The 22,837-nt window shown below is 43.9% G+C and overlaps 1 protein-coding gene across 2 annotated transcripts in view; it reads left to right on the top strand.

Annotated features, from left to right (window-relative positions):
* The first annotated feature begins 1,378 nt into the window (after positions 1-1,378).
* The window catches only part of HIBCH (3-hydroxyisobutyryl-CoA hydrolase), an 89,604-nt gene continuing 68,145 nt past the window's right edge, over positions 1,379-22,837 (top strand). For both annotated transcript variants that reach the window (XM_044978354.1, XM_044978356.1), the window contains exons 1-6: positions 1,379-1,522; positions 10,539-10,581; positions 11,682-11,822; positions 13,241-13,325; positions 15,077-15,157; positions 17,465-17,517. In XM_044978354.1, coding sequence (XP_044834289.1) covers positions 1,482-1,522; positions 10,539-10,581; positions 11,682-11,822; positions 13,241-13,325; positions 15,077-15,157; positions 17,465-17,517 — 444 coding nt within the window. In that variant the 5' untranslated portion in view covers positions 1,379-1,481. The remainder of the gene's footprint in view (positions 1,523-10,538; positions 10,582-11,681; positions 11,823-13,240; positions 13,326-15,076; positions 15,158-17,464; positions 17,518-22,837) is intronic.

Below are 22,837 nucleotides of genomic sequence, written 5' to 3'. Positions count from 1 at the left end.
GGGGAGCCGGGCTGGGTCGCGGTGCTGGGGGGCGCCGGGCTCGGCTGGGTCGCAGTGCTGGGGGGAGCCGGGCTCGGTGTGGCTGGGTCGCGGTGCTGGGGGGAGCCGGGCTGGGTCGCGGTGCTGGGGGCGCCGGGCTGGGTCGCGGTGCTGGGGGCGCCGGGCTCGGTGTGGCTGGGTCGCGGTGCTGGGGGGCGCCGGGCTCGATGCGGATGGCTCGCGGTGCTGGGGGTCAGCCGGGCTCGGTGGGGCTGGGTCGCGGTGCTGGGGGGCAGCCGGGCTCGGGGTGGCTGGGTCGCGGTGCTGGGGGGCGCCGGGCTCGGTGTGGCTGGGTCGCGGTGCTGGGGGGGAGCCGGGCTCGGTGTGGCTGGGTCGCGGTGCTGGGGGGCACCCGGGCTCGGGGTGGCTGGGTCGGGGTGCTGTCGGGCGCCGGGCTCGGGGTGGCTGGGTCGAGGTGCTGGTGGGCGACGGGCTCGGGGTGGCTGGGTCGGGGTGCTGGGGGGGAGCCGGCCACGGGGTGGCTGGGTCGGGGTGCTGGGGGGGAGCCGGGCTCGGGGTGGCTGGGTCGGGGTGCTGGGGGGCGCCGGGCTCGGGGTGGGGGTCGGGTGTGGCTGGGTCGCGGTGCTGGGGGGCGCGGGCTCGGGGGTGGGTGGGCGGGGGTGCTGGGGGGAGCCGGGCTCGGGGTGGCTGGGTCGGGGTGCTGGGGGGAGCCGGGCTCGGGGTGGCTGGGTCGCGGTGCTGGGGGGCGCCGGGCTCGGGGTGGCTGGGTCGCGGTGCTGGGGGGCGCCGGGCTCGGGGTGGCTGGGTCGCGGTGCTGGGGGGGCGCCGGGCAAGGTCGGGGGGCGGGGGGGGGCCGGGCTCGGGGGGGGTGGGTCGCGGTGCTGGGGGGGCGCCGGGCTAGGTCGGGGTGCTGGGGGGCGCCGGGCTCGGGGTGGCTGGGTCGCGGTGCTGGGGGGGCGCCGGGCTAGGTCGGGGTGCTGGGGGGAGCCGGGCTCGGGGTGGCTGGGTCGCGGTGCTGGGGGGGAGCCGGGCTGGGTCGGGGTGCTGGGGGGAGCCGGGCTCGGGGTGGCTGGGTCGCGGTGCTGGGGGGGAGCCGGGCTCGGGGTGGCTGGGTCGCGGTGCTGGGGGGAGCCGGGCTGGCTCCGGGCTGCGGGAGCATGTGGGTGCCCAGCGCAGAGCGCGAGGAGCAGCGGTTGGCGGGGGAGGGGCGCGGAGCCCTCCGAGTCTCTGGGAGCCGCAGGCCAGGCGAGGCCGCGCCGGTTCGTGCCCGCGTGACGCTCGTACGACTAGCCAGCAACCCCGCATACCATAGAGAAGCGCGCTGGGCTCTGAGAGCACGTCACTTCCGCTCTCTATGACTTCCGCTGAGTGTGGTTATTGCTTGTTTCCGGTCTGTGCCGAGCTGGCGCGGCTCGGTGACGCACATTGGCTGCGCCGAAGTGGCCGGCGTGGCGGTCGCGGTTTCTCATTGCCTGCTAGGGATGGGTCCGCCCATGGGGCTGGCGGTGAGGCAGCTCCCCAGGTAACGCGAGCGGGAAACTGGCAGGGAGGGGCGCGGGAGTGGTCAGCTCCTCTGGCCCCGCCCGGCGTGTCTCGGTCACCCCTCCCCCCCGGGCCGTCTGTCCCTAGCTAAGTGGGTGCAGCGCGCTCCTCTCGTCCCGGTGTCAGTGACCCGCCCCGGGACCAGAGCGGGAGGTGCCCCCCAGTAGCTCGCCAGAGAGCCCCCCCGGTCCCGCCCAGTGCGAGGCACTGCCCCCGGCGAGTCCCCCCCTCCTCTCTCTGTGGGCAAGGAGCGGACACTTGTGGGTCAGGCTCCTTCAGGGGTGAAGCCCCTCAGCACAGTCTGACGTGGAAAAGTGGTCGCAGTTTGTGTCGGTGCCTGGGCACATAATCCTACACTTGGCCCATAGCAATCTCGCTGGTTTCAGGGCAGTGCTGTTTAAAAGCATCAGCCACAAAAGATCTCTCTACTACTTAATAATTAGAAGTTCCTAGAGGATAACTTTTTTCTTTTTATGCTGTGCAAATTTTAGTCAGTTGAAAGTATGCATTTTAGGCCACACGTTTGAGTTCTTGCAGTATTCCTGGAGAATGGCAAACAACCATTTTTAAAAAGAGGTGCTAACAGAGGACCCAGGGAATTATAGGCTATGTAACTTCTATACCTGGAAAGATAATAGGAAAAAAAATAAAATCAGTTTGTAAGTACATGGAGGGTAATAAGTAATAGCCAACAGATTTGTCAAGAACAATCATGATGAAACAATTTAACTTGCTTCTTTGATAGGGTAACTGGCCTAGTGGATATGAGAAGCAGTAGATGTGATCTCTTGACTAAGGTTTTTGACACAGTTCTACGTGACAGTCTTGTAAGCAAACTAGGGAAATATGGGCTAGATTAAATTACTGTATGTGAGTGCGTAACTAGTTGCAACACTACTCATAATGGATAGTTTGCTGTCAGACTGGATGGACATATCACATGGATATGTCCTGCTAGTGAAGGCAGGGGGCTGGACTTGATGACCTTTCAAGGTCCCTTCCAGTTCTAGGAGATAGGGAATAAAATAAAATAAATAATAATTGGAGATATACCAGAGTCTACTACTATTCAGTATTTTCACATAATGATTTGGGTTACAGAGTAGAGCTAGTACTTTTGACATCTGTAGATATTACTATCTTGAGAGGGGTTGTAAGCACTTTGTAGGACAGGATTAGAATGTAAAATCTTGATAAATTGGTCTGTGATCAGCAAGATCAAATTCAATAGAGGCAAGTGTGGAGTATTTTGCTTAAGAAGGGGAAAAAAATAAAATACACAGATACAAAATGGTACTGCAAAAGAGGACCATAAATTGAAGGAGAGTCAGCAATTTGATACTGTACCTAAATAGGTAAATGTCATTCTGGAAAGTATTAACAGGTTATTGCATGCAACACATGGGAGGTAGTTGTATTGTATAGCTCTACTTAGCACTGGTGAGGCTTCAAGGTGGAGTATTCTGTCCATTTGAGGGCACCACACTTTAAGAAAGATGTGGATAAATTGTTGAGAGTCCAGTGGAGAGCATCAAACAAATGTTTTGGAAAACATGTGCTATGAGGAAAGGTTGAAAGAATTGAGCATGTTTAATCTAGAGAAGGGGGGGGGGGGAGACTGAAGGAGAAAGTAAGTCTTCAAACATGGAAAAGGTTGCTATAAGGAGGACAATTGTGCTCCATGTCCACTGAGCATAGGAAAAGTAGTAATTGGCCTAGTTTGCAACAAGGGAGATTTACGTTGGACATTAGGGAAAGAAAAAAAAACTTACTACAAGTATAGTTAAGCACTGGAACAGGCTAGTTCGGGAGGATGAGGAATCCTTGTCCATATAAATAAAACCCCTGTCAGGGATGGTCTAGGTATACTTAATCCTTCCTCAATATTGACAGATGGACTAGATGGCCTCCTAAGGTCACTTTTAGTCCTACCTTTCTATGATTAAAATTATCCTGGGGTGAGGGCAGCAACCTGCAGCATTTAACTTTTAAAACTCAGCCTGCATTTTGGGACCACTTGCCAATTATTCATGGCAGAATATAATACCCTTAAAATAGATGAAAAAAATACAGTTTTTGAAGTGGGGAATCTGATAAAAGTGAAAAATCTCCATCTATGGGGCTGTTTCTCACCTATTATCTGAAGAATTATAGGGGCATGATCAGAGAAAGCAATTAATGGAGGAGTTAGAGAATTAACCAAGTCCCTGGAGATCAAAAAGAAATCTATATGGGGATAGGACCCATGTGGCAGGGAAAATATGTATAGTCCCTACCCATTGAATATATAACCACCAGATATCACAGTCTCATGTCTTCAATGTGCAATTCTAGGGTCATTCTAGTTTTGGTTGGTTAATGTCCCTGAGAGTGAGATTTGTTCACAAGAGGATGAAGCATTTGATTAAAATCCCCAGGAAATGCAGTAGAGATACAGAGTTTTACTAAATTATATAGAAAAGACCTATAGACGATTGCATATAAGCAATGATTAGTTCAGATCCATTTATGGTGTTTTAAGGATTAAAAATCTGGCCTGATCTAGTAAAAGTGACTCAGACTGTTACTGCCATTGCTTTATGGAAGAGTATGGATTCCCCTCTGGATTTGGATGAGAAACAGCAAGGCATTGTTTTTCCTATGCACTCACTCATTCTAATTCAGGGGTGGGCAAACTTTGTGGCCCAAGGGCCACATTGGGGTAGTGAAACTGTATGGATGGCCGGGTAGGGAAGGCTGTGCTTCCCTAAACAGCCTGGCCCCAGCTGCCTATCCACCCCCTCCTACTTCCTGCCCCCTGACTGGCCCCCTCAGAACCACCAACCCATCGAACCCCCCTGCTCCTTGTCCCCTTACCATGCTTTTCAGAGCAGCAGGAGCTTGCAGCCCCCGGAACCAGCCATGCTGCCTGACAGAAGCAGCTGCCCAGAGTGCTGCCCGTGCAGCGGTGTAGCTGTGGGGAAGGGAGGACAGCAGGGAAGGGGGCTGGGGCTAGCCTCCCCAGCGGGGAACTCAGGGGCCAGGCAGGACAGTCCCGCAGGCCGTAGTTTGCCCACTTCTGTTCTAATTTGAGTGTCAAGTGTCTCTCCTGCAGCCAAAACTACATATCTACCCGTTGCTTTCTTTAATAATGAGTACACTTTCTTTTAATTGGAGTGTTGAGTCCCTTTACATTCTAGGAAATAAAACTGAACTGCAGGACCATTTGTCGTGTTAATTTTTTTTGTCATGTGTGGCCTTACAAATAAGGGTGACAGTGCTTGTGTCATGTGCTATATTGCACTCCAACCAACTCCCCACACAGAATTCTATGAGGAGTCTACAGATTAAATGCCTCAGACACTTATTCCACAGATTTTTGGATTACCTTGCCAGATGCTTCAGGGAATAGGGTAGATGCATCAGCATTAGTTGCAGCCACCTCCAGATGCTTGATGCAAGTCAGTCATGTAGGGTGTAATTTTCCTACATGTTTCTGGTCAAGAGAGGTGGGAAGAATAGTGGTAGTAAGGGGATCTGAGAGGCTTGGGAGAAGGAAGAACACAAGCAGGTTAAAGCAAAAACACAAAACCATATAACATATATAACTTGGCCTATTATCAACTGTGACCGGCTGCCTTAGATATTAGTATAGTACAGTGGTTCTCAAACTTTTGTACTGGTGACCCTTTTCACGTAGCAAGCCTCTGAGTGCGACCCCCCCCCTTAAAAACACTTTAATATATTTAACACTATTATAAATGCTGGATGCGAAGTGGGGTTTGGGGTGGAGGCTGATAGCTTGTGATCTCCCTGAGCCATCTCCGACCCCCAGTTTGAGAACACCTGGTATAGGGCATCACTGTCCCACTCGGTTCTGAGTGGTGTATCTCCATTCACCACTTAAAAAGTAAAGCACAATGAAATGGTGTCCAATTTACAAATTCATTCCAATTCAGCAGTCTCTTCAGTGCATCAAAGATCTACAACTTATCCTGAAGGACGATCCATCACTCTCACAGATCTTGGGAGACAGGCCAGTCCTTGCTTACAGACAGCCCCCAGATCTGAAGCAAATACTCACCAGCAACCACACACCACAACAAAAACCCTAACCCAGGAACCTATCCTTGCAACAAAGCCTGTTGCCAACTCTGTCCACTTATCTATTCAGGGGATATCATCATAGGATGTAATCACATCAGCCACACTATCAGAAGCTCGTTCACCTGCACATCTACCAATGTGATATATGCCATCATGTGCCAGCAACGCCCCTCTGCCATGTACATTGGCCAAACCGGACAGTCTCTTCGTAAAAGAATAAATGGACACAAATCAGACGTCAAGAATTATAACATTCAAAAACCAGTTGGAGAACACTTCAACCTCCCTGGCCACTCGATTACAGACCTAAAAGTCGCAATATAACAACAAAAAAACTTCAAAAAACAGACTCCAATGAGAAACTGCTGAATTGGAATTAATTTGCAAATTGGACACCATTAAATTAGGTTTGAATAAAGACTGGGAGTGGATGGGCCATTACACAAAGTAAAACTATTTCCTCATGCTTATCTTCCCCCACCCTACAGTTCCTTGTATCTCCTTGTCAAGTGCTGGAAATGGGCCATTTTCATTACCACTACAAACAGTTATTTTTCTCTCCTGCTGACAACAGCTCACCTTAACTGATCACTCTCCTTATAATGTGTATGGTAACACCCATTGTTTAATGGTGTGTGTGTGTACACCCCTCCCCCCTTCCTTCTGTATTTTCCACTACATGCATCTGATGAAGTGAGCTGTAGCCCACAAAAGCTTATGCCACAATAAATTTGTTAGTCTCTAAGGTGCCACAAGTACTCCTATTCTTTTGCTGATACAGACTAACACGGCTACTACTCAGAGAGTACACACTCTGCCAACATGATATGTGTATTAATATCTTAACTGTAATCTTTTCAGTTTGCCAAAGCAAACACCAGAGTATTGGTAATATAGTGTGGTGTTCTGAATGAGACACTGTATGCTGTGGGGATTATTTTCCCCATGCTGCATACCCCTGTTCCTTTGGTTTACCACCAAACATTCAGTTTCTCTTCCTCATATTAAATTAGCATAATTGACAGGGGAGAAGTCTTAACTGCTCTCACCTATTTCAAGTGTCTATACCAAAGAGCATAGCTAACAATCAGATTCAGCTAATGATTCCTCTATATATGTTCATGTACTCGAGCTGATTTTGCAGAAGGTGTTGGGATGGGGAAAGGGGTTATGGGAGGAAAGAGATGGAGCAGTGGAAGAGGAAGGGAGCAGGGGCTGGAGACAGGGGAGGTGGGAAAAGGGACAAGGTGAGAGGGAGGAAGTAGGTGGTGATAGGGAGGGCAGAAATCACTGGTTGGTCATCTTCCCTGTTGCGTTGGCCTAGAAGGGGTACAGCTGTATCCCTCAGGTCCTGTGTGCTTTTGCATGATGCCTTGCAGGGAGGAGAGCCATCTCTCACAGATGATGTCAAGCTGCCAGGCTTTGAGGACCCCCCAGGCAGTAGGGTGTGGCAATGCAACATTGTCTCCCACTGGCAACTATTTTAAAAGGTGGAATGGGAGCCCTCAAGTTCCTGCTGAGCAACAGGGATCTGCACCACCCCCAGTCATCTCTTTGATGTACTTCACTACTGAGCTTACACACAGACTGTATAATCACAAAAAATAGTACATAGTGATTTGTCTAGTAAAGATGTCAAATAGAATAGAATCAGAGGGTTTGGAAGGGACCTCAGGAGGTCATCTAGTCCAACCCCCTGCTCAAAGCAGGGCCAATTCCCAATTATATCACCAAATGGTCCCCTCAAGGATTGAACACACAACCCTGGGTTTAGCAGGCCAATGCTCAAAACCATTAAGCTATCTCCCCTCCCAATGTTTAATTCCAACAAATACAGGAGGAAAGGCACTTACTATTGCTAATACACAGTTTAAATAAGTCCTTTCTACTGTCAGTTTACTCCCATGAGATCAATTTGGGATGAGATGTACCTTTAATGCCGTTGCGGGTGCTTCAGATTCAGCCATTGGATGAGAATTGATGTACATGTCCCAAAAGTTAATGAAGTACGAACTTGGAGTAGAAGGGAACCCAAACAAGTTTGTACGTTAGTCACAGAACTGGATAAGTTTATTGTACAAGTAGAGCTAACTTAACAACTGAGAAGTAAACCTGATGTAAAACAGAATGGGTGCTTAGATTTTTAAAATCAGTGGTTCTCAATCAGGGGTATGTGTACCTCTGGTGATATGCAGAGGTCTTCCAGGGGGTATATCAACACATCTAGATATTTGCCTAGGTTTACAACAGGCTACATAAAAAGCACTAGTGATGTCAGTAAAAACTAAAATTTCATACAGACTATGACTTGTTTATACTGCTCTATATACTATACACTGAAATGCAAGTACAATCTTTACATTACAATTGATTTATTTTAATTTATATGGTAAAAATGATAAAGCAATTTTTCAGTAAGCGTGTGCAGTGACACTTTTGTATTTTTATGTCTGATTTTGTAAGCAAGTAGTTTAAGTGAGGTGAAACTTGGGGTACACAAGACAGGCTCCTGAAAGGGGGACAGTAGTCTGGAAAGATTGAGAGCCACTGTTTTAAGTAGCCTGCAGTGAACTTTCTACGTCTTATGGCTTTGGGGACAGAGGCACTTTTTCAATTAGTCTTGACATGGAACTGAGTGGGAAACTTGGTAAAATATTTGAGACTTCATTGCTTGGTAAGTTCCCTAGCTCTTCTAAAGTCTGGTCTCTTCATACACATCTTTTGCAAAATCATTTTCTTGGTATTCCCTCAAACTGTCGCTCTCCCTTTTGAGCGAGCTGCATTTTTCCCTCTTTTATAGTAAGTACTAGAAGTTTGATGATCAGTGCATGAGATTTGGCATTTGAGGCTGGCTTTAAGAACTAGGGTACTGTGTGCTCTGAGTCAAATTTGAAATAATCCATTAGGTTGAGCACTTCTGAAAGCAGCCTGGGAACAAATTCTAGGGGGTTGCACTTTCTGCTACTTCAGGTACTCCTATAATTCTCAAAGTATTGTGGTGAGACCTTCCATTGGTCTGCCACTTTAAATTTAAGAGAAGGTAAGTCTGTTTGGTTTTTCTGCACCTGGGTACTTGATCTTCCAGAGTTGATATTCTTGCTTCTCCTTCATTCACCTATTCTGTCAGCGCTTGCCGAGAGAGTTAATTGAGAGAAGTCAGGAGATAGCAAGGCCACAATACAAGTGTGTTTGCAGCAATTTTCTCCAGCAGGGCCAGCACAGACACAGTGCCCTCATTAGCCATCTTGGCCAAGGAACTAGGGTCTGTGTTCTCTGTCTTTTAGCTACTTGTGGAGCCCACAGTAGACAAATATATGCCTACTGATTGTCCAGAGATTTGGGGGTTCATTTTACTGAGGCTGGTTTTGGTCAGGGGCTCTGTACTGCAGATGGAAATAGATATTAACGGATGGATCTAGAGCTCAAAGGATCTGTTCCTCCAGGCCATGCAGCACCTCCTGGAGCTCTTTCATGTTAGGTTTTGTAAACTCCTACTTGTTGCAAGATGTAATTCAGGCCTAAAAGTAGTTGGCACATGCTTTTAACTATATTCTGTTAATGAACTTCAGTATGGAAATGCCAACAATAGGATAATATTGGGAATAAAATTAGGAAAGTGGTATAAACTAGGACACTGATAAGATGGTTGATGGCACACTGGCAATTCATGTACAGAGTTATACAAGACATCTTTTTTAGTCAAGCTGCCATAGTCTCTTGGTAAACTGGAAAAAAAAATCTGGTATCTTAGAACTCTGGCAAGTGTCATTCGGTCTGCTCCCAAGAATGGGGCAGGATAGAAAAGAGGAAGCAACTATGCAATATTCTCAAAACAAAACAGTTCATAGATCCAACAAAGTACGACTATATGCAAAAATCTGCTCTCAGATACATTGATGTAAATTGTGCACAACTCATTAGATTTTAGTTGAGTTATTCTCAATGCACACCAGAGAAGCTAGAGCAGATTGTCCTCAATTAACTAATTTATATAATTGTCTCTAGAGGTTATGATAGGGGCAACTGAAAAAAATTGCAGTAATGCAGGGGCTAGAAAATGTGCCTGAAGTACTTAAACATGCACTGATATTTTTGGAATATGCCTACTAAATATTGGACATTGAGCCAAGCTGCTGATTATAGCCAGGACTTCCTTCTGTATGTATGCAAACTTCCTTTGAAACTTCTAGGTACTTCAGAAATGGCAGTGGTTTGTAGGTGTTGACACATGCTGTTTGTTTATTCTTTTTTCCCCTGTTCCTTTAAAACCAACTATTTATTAATGCTAGAAACACTTGTTTTAGTATGCTTAAGAAAACATGTTATAAACCCATTTTAGTGATTAACAAGTCTGTTGTTTAGGACTTTAGAGGGTGAGATTGCTTTTACACTATTAATATTAACCATAAGTTAGAACAGGGATTGGCAACCTTTGGCACACGGCCCTTCAGGGAAATCCGCTGGCGGGCCAGGACGGTTTGTTTACCTGCAACATCCACAGGTTCGGCTGATTGTAGCTCCCACTGTCTGTGGTTCGTCGTACCAGGCCAATGGGGCTGCGGGAAGCGGCAGCCAGCTCATCCTTCAGCCCACGCCGCTTCCCGCAGCTGCCATTGGCCTGGAACGGGGGACCATGGCCAGTGGGAGCTGTGATCGGCCGAACCTGCGGATGCTGCAGATAAACAAACCGTCCTGGCCCGCCAGCGGATTTCCCTGATGGGCTGCATGCCAAAAGGTTGCCAATCTCTGATTTAGAAGTTGAATTGTGTAAAGTTGTATATGATAAGAAAACCTGCCACTGACTTGACATGTACAGCTAGAAAATTCTATCAAAGCTTAGTGCAACTCATTCAGAGCATTTAATTTTTGAAATGGTTTAGCTACCATTGAACTTGGCTTTCTTGTTTCAGATTGAAGCCATTCAACAGATTACAAATAATACTACAGCACTTGGTAAGTATAGGGTTCTATCTGGTAGCGTTAGAAACCGATTTGTAACTTCTACCCTTGTGTGATAGAGAATAAGTGTATACACTTCTTTAGTTTATCCAGTCATCGCAGTATTATACTGTAAATTCAGCTTTTTAGTGTTTAGGTCCAATGTTGCCAGTTCCACTTCAGCTAGAGTTTGCTACCAATTCCTCTTGCAATACGAATTTATGCTTATTAAATAATATAGATTTTAGTTTTTGGCACCCCACATATTTTGAGTGATTGTTCTATTTGTCTCAGTACACCTCTACCCTGATATAATGCGACCCGATATAACACAAATTCGGATATAACACGGTAAAGCAGTGCTCAGGGGGGGCTGTGCACTCCGGCAGATCAAAGCAAGTTCGATATAATGCGGTTTTACCTATCATGCGGTAAGATTTTTTGGTTCCCGAGGACAGCGTTATATCGAGGTAGAGGTGTAGTTTTAAACTGAATGTTTTCCAGTGTGCTAAATTTTCTTCTGTATATTTTAGTTTGCTTACTCTACATTTTAGTTGAGTTATAAATTGAGATTGCTTATGAAAATAATTTTCATAACTTTTGTATAATATTGCCAAACAGGATCACAGACAAGGCCATTTGTCATGATCCGATGTGTACTGTGTTAGATGGTGAGTAGGAGAATAGAGGATTATCTTGTACATCTAACATCATAACTGATGCAGGTGTTTTCAATGTGATAGTCTCAATGAAACAATATCACAACCATCTCTCCTAAATAAAGGAGTTGAGGAACATAATGTATTTCAGAATGTACAACACAAAAGCTGTTTTATTTCCAAATATTCCTGCAAATTAACAAGCTTGAAGCTAGTATAATATACTTAGTATGGCTTTAGGAGCAACATTAAAGAGTAGCTGAAATAAATCAATCTTTAAATAATTTGAGAGATGTGTTGGAAAACGTCAGTCTAGAATTCTGTCAAAATAATCACAATGACTAACCACAGTTAAAGGGAGTTTTGAGAATGTTTATGGAATTATACTCTATACTGTATGGTTACTCAACATGAAAGACATTGTTTTACTTGGTCTCCCTATTTTTGCATGTATAGAATATGTCCAAACACACAGATTCTGCAGCTGAAGTGTTATTGGAAAAGAGAGGATGTGCTGGAGTAATAACTATGAATAGACCAAAGGCTCTAAATGCATTAAATCTTTCTATGATTCGACAGATTTATCCACAGTTAAAGGTTAGTGGCTTTATTTTAACTCATCTTAAATTCATACATCTACTAGCAGTTTTAAATGTAAAGTGGCCACTTTTTTGTTCTTTCTAATCAATCTGTAACTTCTTGTATGGAGTCACTGACCCAATCATGAAGACCCTACTTCAACAAGGTAATTAAACTTGCACTTAACTAAATGTTTGAGTAGTTCCATTGAATTCAGTGAGACTACTCACAGTTTTAAAGTAAGGCACGTCCTTAAATACCATCCTGACCTATGGATTAGATCAAAGAATCCACATTTGCATGGTAGTTTGGTTCCCCAACTAACTTTCTACATTTTAGTGGAATGCTGAATCGTGTTGCATATGTGGTGATATGGATTCCTTTTTCCAAAGGTTATGTGAGCAGGGCTTGGGGTATGGGGTGGGGAGTACTTGAACTAGTCCAAATTCTGACTGGCTAAATGTAGAAATCATACCACTTTAAATATACCGGTATAGTTAAAGTGGTATGATTTCTACATTTAGACAGTCAGAATTTGGTATACTGGTATAGTTAAAGTGGTACAACCCCCTTCTTTAGTGTTGATGCAGTTATATCGGTATAAATGTTTATATTGGTATAGCTCATTACCATATGGGAAAAGGATTAAGATAGATGGATATAATGCACTTTTTATAACTGCATCAACACTGGGGAGGCTGTACAACTAATTTCAGTTAAAAACAAAAGCATGCTCCACTGTTGTAGTTATACTGGTACAAAACTGTGTGTAGACCAGGCCTTAGTCAATTCATTTGGCTGAAATCCATCAGTTATGTACTTCCTGCCCAGTCTGTTTGGTCCTTTGATACCCTGGTCTCCTACTGGCTGAACTTTGAGCCCCAGTTAATAGCATCTCAATCATAGAGACTCCTGCTGTGGAAGTAGGGTAGCACTGGTAGGAGCTCCTCGCAGGCCAACTGCTCTAGAGTGTGGCAACTCCTACCAGGAAAGGGGACAATAGTCCTCACAGGGCACATACTTCTAATAGCAGCAAGTGCTTCCTAGCTGCTTCCCCTGTTTCTCTTCTGATGGTATTAACACTGGAGTTGTCTGTTTGCAGATTCAGGAGAACCTCTTTACATCAGTTAACCTTCCAAGCATGAACTGAATGTTTCTTCAGGGGATACAAACTTGTTTTTTTTAAGAGTGAAATAATAGATTCAGCAGACGTTGATGGCACCCACCCAGGAGAGATTTCTACTCAGCTGTGTTAGTGGATTTTCCAAATCCTGCCTTTTGTACGTTTTTAGGGCTCAGTTGAAATTTAGGTAGGATATGGCTCATTTTCTGGACGGAATAAGAAGAATGACCAAAGATAGCATTTGAGAAAAGTTGTGTTTTTAGATGAATTTTTATATATTGGGGAATAATATTTCTTTTGTCCTTCCTCTTAGACATGGGAGAAAGACCCTGAAACTTTTCTAATACTTATAAAGGGAACTGGAGGAAAGGCTTTCTGTGCAGGAGGGGATATCAGAGGTAAGGACTTGAGAATGTGCTGAATTCACACTGGTCACTATCTTACAATTGTGACATACAACTTTCAGTGATTAGTTACTTCAGTATTCATATCCCCCATTCTAAGTATAGGGCATATGTGAATTAGTGAGAGATTAAGGTAAATAGATAATGTTGTGCAAGAATCATCAAGATTTTAATGTGGCCACTGTAAAACATTTATAAATTGTACATGAGCTGCTTTTCAGTTTATGTAGATAATACAGAGCTAAAGTAAAACTGTATTTGCCCTGGGACAGCAAAATTTTGTTACAATGGTTGAAAAATAACTCTGTATGAGTAGCTGGCTAAAGCTTAATACTAGGCATGACTGAAGTGAATGTGGTAGGAAGAGGGAAGTACTTTGAAGAACTTGCCTCCTCAGAAATATCCCTTGCTGCTGAGGGCATCTGTGCTTGCAGGCTGGTGGCCCTGTTAGACAACTCACTGATACTGAAGACCCAAATAGTCATGGAAGCAAAAAAACCTGCTTATATTTATGACTTGCTATAAAGATTGTACCCTGTTAGGCAGATCTGACCACAGTGATCCATGCATTTGTGAGCTCCCGACTGGATTACTTAAGCTCAGGGGTGGGCAAACTTTGTGGCCTGAGGGCCACATTGGGGAATAGAAATTGTATGGCAGGCCATGAATGCTCACATAATTGGGGTTGGGATGCGGGAGGGTGGGGCTGGGGATGAGAGGTTTGGGGTGCAGGAGGGTGCTCCGGGCTGGGATTGAGGGGTTTGGAGAGCAGGAGGGGGATCTGGGCTTGGGCATGGAGTTGGGGTGTGGGGAGAGGCTCAGGGGGGCGCAGGCTCCTAGTGGTGCTTACCTCAAGCAGCTCCCAGAAGCAGCGGCATGTTCCTTCTCTGGCTCCTATGCACAAATACGGCCAGGCGGCTGTGCATGCTGCCCCATCTGCAGGCACCGCCTCTGCAGCTCCCACTGGAGTCCGTAGGAGCCGGAGCAGAGCCATGCGGCAGCTTCTGGGAGCCGCCTGGTGTGGTCCCTGACCCAGGTCCCTGGCCGGAGTGGGGCCGAGCCGCCTGGTGCGGCTCACGGGTCGGCTTAAAACGGCTCCGGCCCGCAGGCCATAGTTTGCTCACCCCTGCTTTAGCTCATTTAAGAGCAAACCATGTAGCCTGAAAATGCTCCAGAGGCTGAAAATGCAACCGCCTGTCTGCTCAATGTAAACTAGTGTCCTCTCAGCACTGGGTCCTCATTTTCCAGTATTCAAAATCTTTAGTAGGAATGTTTTTAGCGATCTAGGAAATTGGCTTTCCCTCTATGATCATAACCTCCCGAGATCATCCCAGTGAATGAAAACTATGAAGCTGTCAGCCAGTAGAAAAGGCTAATGAATGCCAGAGGCGTAACTTTTTTATAAGAGCTGGATGTAGATTATTGGATATGTCCCCACAAGAAATTAGTGGGGGAAAATATGCATCATAATGAAAATAAATACAATCAGTATCATCTTCCTTGAGTTAAGTAATTAAAATAATTTTTTAGGTCTACTGGTACTTGCCACACTTCGTTTGCTGCACTGGAATGCTGCAGAAAAGAGGGGCCCCCTCCTACAGGATTTAAGTCCATCGTGCAGAGTACACAAGACCTTGCTTATTGTGAATATTTAATATTACGACGCCATTTTTGTTGTGCTTGTTAAATTTTACCAAATTTTTAATGCAATAATTTTTAGTTTGAATTTTGTCTTATTTTACTAGCTATCACAGATGCAGGGAAAGTTGGAGATAGGCTAGCACAAGATTTCTTCAGAGAAGAATACATCCTGAACAATGCTGTTGGTATGTGTGTACAAAGCAATTTCCAAATATAAAATACCTCAAATATTTCTGGGTTTGATTTTTCACAATGGGGGCTCTAAAACATAAATTCAACACTTAATTTTATAGAACTGGTAAGAGGTAAAGATGACATTGGAAGGTATTAATTTTTCTGACTAAATGCCAGTTTTGGTAACCCATCTCTAATTTGGCAGTGGGGAATCCCCTTGTAATTTTAGGGTGGGGGGAAGTATGGTATTCATTTCCCCATTTTAAATGGTTAAACAGCTTCTCTATTTCATCTTGGGGATTGTCAGTACCTATATTTCAGTGATGGGGAAAGTGATTCCTAGATTTGCAGTTGAAGTGTTCTAGATAATTGTGAAGTATTATTTGTTTAGTTTAGAGAAGACACTAAGAAGATGTAATAAGATACATTATTAGACAGTAAATACAGTAGTGCCCATTTTAGGTAATAATGAAATGGGAAGGCAATACTGCTTTACTCATTGCATAACATTTTGTAGCAGAGTTCCACTGATTATTACTGTGGCAAAGGGTTTAGTAGGATTCAGAAAAAGATTGGACCTTTATGTAAATAATCTATTTAACAGCCAGAATATAAACTGTACATGGGTTATTAACACCTCATTCTTCAGAACACAAGTCAACCACTAGCAGTTTGGAGTCAGGAAGAAGCTTTTCTTGCAGAGATGTTTAATTGAATATTCTGGGCTTTATGCCTTCCTTGGCAGCATCTGGTACTAGTTACAGTCAGAGAGACAAGCTACTGACTAGAGGGACCACTGTTTTGATGTTGTATGGCAATTCAGGTGTAGCTAAAGGATATTTTCAGATTAAAAATTCACATTTCTGAAAAGTTAGTGTGTTATCTTACAACACCCTTAGATTGTTAAAACTGAGGTGTGGTTTACATTAAAAAAAAAAGATAGGTTGACTCACTATGGCACTCATGGTTGTGAAAAATCCACACCTCTGAGGGGGTGTAGTTAAAATGACCTAATCCTGCATATAGACCATGCTGCGGGAGGTGGATTACCTACATGGCAATGGGAGAACTTCTGTTGGCATAGGTAGTGTCTACGCTGATGTGCTACAGTGGCACCTCTGTAGCATTTTAAGTGTAGACAAGCCCTGAGAATTTAACATCTTATTTGTGTTGTTTTTGCATCTAATTTCTATCATCCCACCTTTGACTAGAAAAGATAAACAAGTCAGTTTTACTTGCTTGTTCTCATGCTCTTGCAGAATGCTACAATGTTTGTACAGTAAAGAACACAGAGGACTTTAAGTAAACCTTTTCCATTGGCTTTAAAGCACATACAAGTGTTTCTATTGATCATGGCTTTATTAAAAGCATATATAAAGCAAATGTATATTTTTGCCAAATTTGATCTGATAGCATTTCTGAGTGAGATTCAGAATGTCAGTTGTACATGTGAGATTTTGTATTATGTATTGAAAGCACCTCTAGTGCTTATCTAAAGTTGTCAGCAAATAATGCATCTCATTTATGCAGTCAAAGTGGAGACGTAGTACAAAAATTACCTTAACAGCCCAGGCAGTAATATTGCATGTTCATCTAGGGTGATGGGGTTAAAGTGCACTTCCTTTGTTATATTTGATAAATACTATTTCTCACTACAAGATCCCCACGCTGAGTAGTGTAAGACCGTCTTATAAATACATATACACAAAGAGACAGTTAAAATTGATGTGGGAACTATAACTACATTTTCTTGCATTTTGTTGATATTTGCTATAACGGCGTGGGTTGGGATTTAGCAGTTTATTAGATTTAATTAAAAAATACTGACTAAAAAGCATAGCTTCATTAAAAAAAATAAATAAATAAAAAAGCTGTCCTCGAAGGAACTGAGACCTTGGTTTTGTTCCTCCTAAGTTACTCTGGATGTTTAGGTATTCACACACTTACAGTCTTAAGAATAATGTAAGTTTGTTTACTGGTTGCTTTATAAATGCATTCTTAAGGATGGTAGAAGTGTTTCTAGAATTCACCCCCTAGAGAATTAACTGACAAATCATACTGAAGTTTATTCATATAATTTATGAATTACTTCAAGTACCTGTACTGTTGGGTGGTGACATCAAATAACTTTATTCATTATGAATTTAACATCTTATTCTTTTATCTCTTTGTTGTATAAAGTAATTTGTTAAAAACTACAGCCAGTTAAGAGAAATATTTGTGGTATCTGTGTGTCACAGGTATTTTCTTCTAGGGTGGGGTTAAGTGTACATTCCTACAAAAATATTACTTATGCCTAATTGTTATATTTCTGTTAGGTACCTGCCAGAAGCCATACGTGGCACTTATTGATGGGATTACAATGGGAGGTGTAAGTAAAATATTTTTCTAAGTGAGACAGTTGAGTTGGCTTGTCTATGTTAATGTAATATTTGATTAAAAACATTGAGTGAAGCAAGATTGACAGTTTCAAGAACTGCATACAGTAACTCCTTGCTTAATGTTGTAGTTATGTGCCTGAAAAATGCTACTTTAAGCTAAGCGATGTTAAGCAAATCCAATTTTCCCCATAAGAATTAATGTAAATGGGGGGGATAAGGGGGTTAGGTTCCAGGGAAATTTTTTTTGCCAGACAAAAGACTATATATATTTTTGTAGGAATGTGCACACACACTTTAAACAAAAAAATTATTATACACAGCAATAATTGTGAAGCTTGGTTGAGGTGATGGAGTCAGAGGGTGGGATATTTCCCAGGGAATGCCTTGCTGCTAAATGATGAACGAACACCCGGGTGATCCCTCAAGGGTTAACATATTGTTGTTAATGTAGCCTCACACTCTACAAGGCAGCACGAATGGAGGGAGGAGACACAATAGAGGCATGGCAGTGGTTGCAAACATTCCCTGCGGAAACTGAATGTGATGATGAACCCACGCTATCCTACTGGCGTGCACCACTCCCTCCACTTTCCAAAGTGCTGGGCAGGAGCGGGGTACATGTGAGAGAGAGACAGAGACACACACTCTGTGTGTGTGTGGGTGGCGGGGGGGGGGGAGACACACAGACACACGTGCATTGCCCCTTTAAGTACGCTGACCCCACTCTAAGTACACTGTATTTTAAATAGATCAGCAAGTTGAGACAAAAGCTGTTGTCCCTCCATCCTGAGCCCTATCCTGTCCCCCCTGTTCTGTGGAGATGGGGTACAGGAGCAGGAGGGGAAGGGGGGACACCCTGACATCAGCACCCCTCTTACCCCCCACCCCTGCACAGCAAGTAGGAGGCTCCCGGGAGCAGCTCCAAGGCGGAGGGCAGGAGCAGCACATGGCAGTGGGGGGAGGGACACCTGAACTGCCCAGCAATTGATAGCCTGCTGGGCAGCTGCTACATAGGGAACCTAGGGGAGCTGATAAGGGGGCTACCCATCCACCCTGGTTCAAACCTCCCCACCAGCTAGCTCCAACGGGCTGCTCTTCTTGCAAGCAGTGGACAAAGCAGGCAGCTGCCAAACAATGTTAAAAGGGAGCATTGTGCAACTTTAAACGATCATGTTCTCTAATTGATCAGCGACGTAACAATGAAACAACGTTAACCGGGACAACACTAAGTGAGGAGTTACTGTATAACAGTCATTTAACATTAGTCATTTTCAGATATTATTGGGTGATATTTGGCCCACATCATTTAGAAAGTAGTTAATTTTTTAAGTGTAACATCTCTTTCACATAACTCATTAATATACTGAAGAAGTAATGCAGCTTTTGGTTGCTTTTTGTTCCTCTCTCTCAAGTGACCATTGCAGAAAATAGAAAAAAAACTGATGTGACTCCATATGCAATGACCATTAACTCTGGAACCTTGCTTTTCATCTGTAAAATACCATCCATACCTATGGCACGCTCATGGCAACTCCAAGAATCTAGTCCTTGATACATTGCAGCCCCAAAATGAATTTAAGAGATGGTTTTACTGTTTTGTTAAAACTAAGCAATAAGTTGGATCTTCTAAAAGTTATATGGTTAAGACTAGTTGACATTGGAATTACATGCACATATTGTTAATGAGCTAATCTTTCACATGGAACACAAGGGGAAAATACTTCTAACTAGGCAAATGGCTAAAGGGAAATTGTATGCATCAATGACTCAGCATGACTTCATGTGCCAAACATTTATTGCAAATTCTTTGAAGGTGTGTTTACCTGATCCTCTTTATAGCATTCACGTTTGGTAGGTACAACTAGAGGGAAGGAGATGACATCATACACAAGAGTTCTGCCACGGCAAAGCAGACTGCTATTTTTAATGATTCTGTTACTGTTAAAGATAAACTTGCACTTTTCTCTGAGGATTTGGTAGTAGCTTTGAAGGCAGCTTATTAAGGAGGCTGGAATTTTGGTATAAGAACCCTGAAAGAGTGGGGACATTAGCATGCAGAATCTGCAGAAATCTCTTCCAGCTCTGGTCAGTTTGCCTTTGACACTATCCCTGGTTAACTTACTTTCTTAAAGGTTAGAAGTCTGAAATACTAGTTATAACTGACTAGCTAGCATTGGCTGCACACATTAGTCCCATTTTGTTTCTTAATGATACCATATTGTATACAATACCACGAACAGAGTATTAAGAAAGAGATATGTCATTTCTCTTTAATTTGGCTTTTTAGATTTCACTGATGCATTCAGATCCTAGCAGAGCACATCACATAATAGAAAATAAAGTCTGTATATTTGTGGTATGAGATCTGGAAATTGTTAGACCTGGGTCTTTGAGTCATTTGTTTGGCAGTGGAGTGTCTGTATGGGCTGAGTTTTCATTTTTAGGTAAGAATATCCTTGTGATCACAGGAAGATCTTAGTTTTCAACCCAGCAATAAAGCATCTTAAAACTGTCTTTGGAGGTAGCATTGCCTTAAACAATTTTACTGGTGGTGTTTGAGTGAACAGTAAAAGTGGTGTCTGACTACAGCAAGCTGTGGAAATAAGCCGTGGGAAGGCAGTAACTGACTGAATTGACTACCAATTTCTTAGTTTTGCATATATATAAAAATCTGCTAGCAGGTGAGAGAGAATAGCATTTGTTGCTTGGCAGATGATAGGGCTAAGAGTCCCTGGATGAAAGCAATTTTTTTTTTTTGGCTTCTTGCTTGACTCGTTTTATCTAGCTTATTCTTTTCATCCCTTCTAATATACACAGCTTACTATACCAGTATGTAGGCAGTTTTTCCAGCGTTAAGTTATTAAACTAAAAAAAGGAAACTTTCCACTTACAAACCCTCACATCTAACTAAACACAAATACGTGGTGTTTCGTTGAGGGAGATACGCTCATGTTGTAGTTAGACGGTTGTCCTGACCTCTTTTCACCCCTCTCATTTACTGTTTCTGTTGCCAGTCTTGCTCTCCCTGCCCTCCAGGCTCCTTTCCATCCTTTCCTTCCCACCTCTAATGGGGCGCACTCACCATTAGGGCACACCCCTGCTGTCAGGTCACTTCTCAGTTTATTCCCCATCCAGGGAGAAAGAAAAAGTACACACAGAAAACCCAAAGTCTAGTGGTTTTTATACCAGGCCTTTGGCCCCCATTTGGGACTCATCTGTCTTTGACTCTAAGCTTTGAGGCTTGTAGCCTCCCACTATGCTGGGGGACAGGTGGGGGAAAACGAGTCACATCCTCTCCTTTGGATTCCAGCCCAGGTGCCCTGTGTTGGGCAACTAACAACCACGCCTTGTAATCCCTTGCCGCTTCCCTAGGCTGCTCTTACCTTTTCCCTGTTTGTCAGCATCCCTCACAGGAACAAGGACTCTGCTATTCCCATTCTGGAGTTTTCTCCTTGTGCGGCTTCTTCCCAGTCAGCTACTGAGGTGCTTTCTCAAGGTCCTCCTTAGTCTTCTTGGGTTATACTGCAGGCAGTCTCTCTTTCCTTAAGACAGGAGTTCCCTGCCAGTCTCTTCCTAGATTTGGGGTTATATTTCAAGCAATCTTTTTGGTCTTCCTCCTTAAGGCAGGAGTCCCCATAACTAGCCCTCATCTTGCAGCTGGGATTATGGTTCAGGCAAGTAGTAACTCCTTTCTTAATACAAGATTCTTCACAGCTCTCTTCGTTAGAGCTGGGGCTGTGATTTAGGCCAACTAGGGCCTTAGCTAGCTTCTCCTTCAGCTGACCCCTTTTTCTCCAATTAGTCCTCCAACCTGGAGAGCTCAGCAAGCCAGACTTCTCCTGTTAGTGTCTCCTCTGCTATGAGGCAGGAGGCAGCATATATGCTGGTCTTCCTTCCTGAAGTTCATCCCAATTGGCTGGGCAAGAGGGGAGCCTTGCCCTCTCCGCTCTGCACGGCTCCTAGTCCCAGGTCCTTAAAGAAACAGTAACAGGTTTTCTGCACTCAAGCACTACATTTTCTTGAGGCTACTTTCTCTCTACCAGTATTTCCTGTTTCTTTTGGTCTTTGTATAGATCAGACCTCCCAAACTCTTAAGGGGCCATGCTATGGTGTGCTGACCTCTAACTGCTACTACCTCTAAAGGGACAGATTAACCCTGTTAGATATCTTGTGTCCCTTTCTACTTTTTCCTATTCCCCGTTTCCCCATCCACCCTCATCCTATCCCCTATTTTTATATTTTAAATACAAAATGTGGCAATTAACATGACATTTGCCAAACATTAGGCCAAATTCAGCAAAACGGATACAGGGAGGTTTAAAGTACTTTAAAAAAATTGTGTTAAAACAGGTTTACCCCTTTGCAGAGCAGTTTAAATTCTTCCATTTTTTCTTGTCCTGCAAAATGATAAATCTTTCTGATAAGCTGATGTGTCTAACAATGTGGTTGGTGCTTTCTGGTATTAATATACACAAGGAAAAGACTCATGGCATCAAACCCCAATCCTTATAACAGAGCCTGGAGCAATGCAAAGCAGTAAAGTGCTCAGGATTTATATTCAGATCACCATATTGCCTGTTTTGTTTTACTGTCAGCTGTTCTCCAACACACCAGCTATTGTTTAATACTCAGATACTGGGGGAGCCTAAAGTCCTGAATTTGGATTAGGGCCCCTCTTTGTGCTCAGTTTTGACAAGCTGATTATTCTGTCTAGTCTACTTAGATCAAGTGGGTTGAAGATGATTGGTCAGCCATTGCCTTGATCCACCTTGCTTGTATGTTGCGCCCCTGCCCCACCTTCCTCCTACATCTTTTGTCTTGTCTGTTGGGACTGTAAAATCTTCAGCGAGTTGAGGTGAATTTCTGGTAAAGTGTGGTAAATATTTCTTTCTACTGAAGTATAGTGATATATAGAATTAATTTTTTCATATAGGTTAAGGTGGAAATACTGAAGGAAGTCTAGTTTTGGTGCATTCTAGTTCTGGTTCATTCCAAAGTATCCTGCCTATATCTTACAATAGGGAGGAACTTTGCAAAGAATAAGAAATTGAGTGGTTTCCTCAGTCATGCCAACTTCCCCTTCAGCTAATCAAATCTCCCACCTTGCATTATCAGTCTTGTTTGAAGTGGAGAGGATGGAAAAAAATGTCAATATTTATCAAACAAGTGTTACACTTGAGAATTTCATATTAAAATATTGAAAATACCTGTAAAAATGGTAACATTCAAATAGTATTTTGTGTGGCTGAAAATAATACAGAGCAAAAATAAAAACTTGATGCAGTTTAAAAATGTGAATGTCTTCTCTGC

This window comes from Mauremys mutica, chromosome 10 (assembly GCF_020497125.1).
Source record: "Mauremys mutica isolate MM-2020 ecotype Southern chromosome 10, ASM2049712v1, whole genome shotgun sequence".
Lineage (NCBI taxonomy): Eukaryota > Metazoa > Chordata > Testudines > Geoemydidae > Mauremys > Mauremys mutica.
The sequence above is the reverse complement of the archived record's forward strand: the minus strand, read 5'-3'. Positions and strand labels throughout refer to the sequence as shown.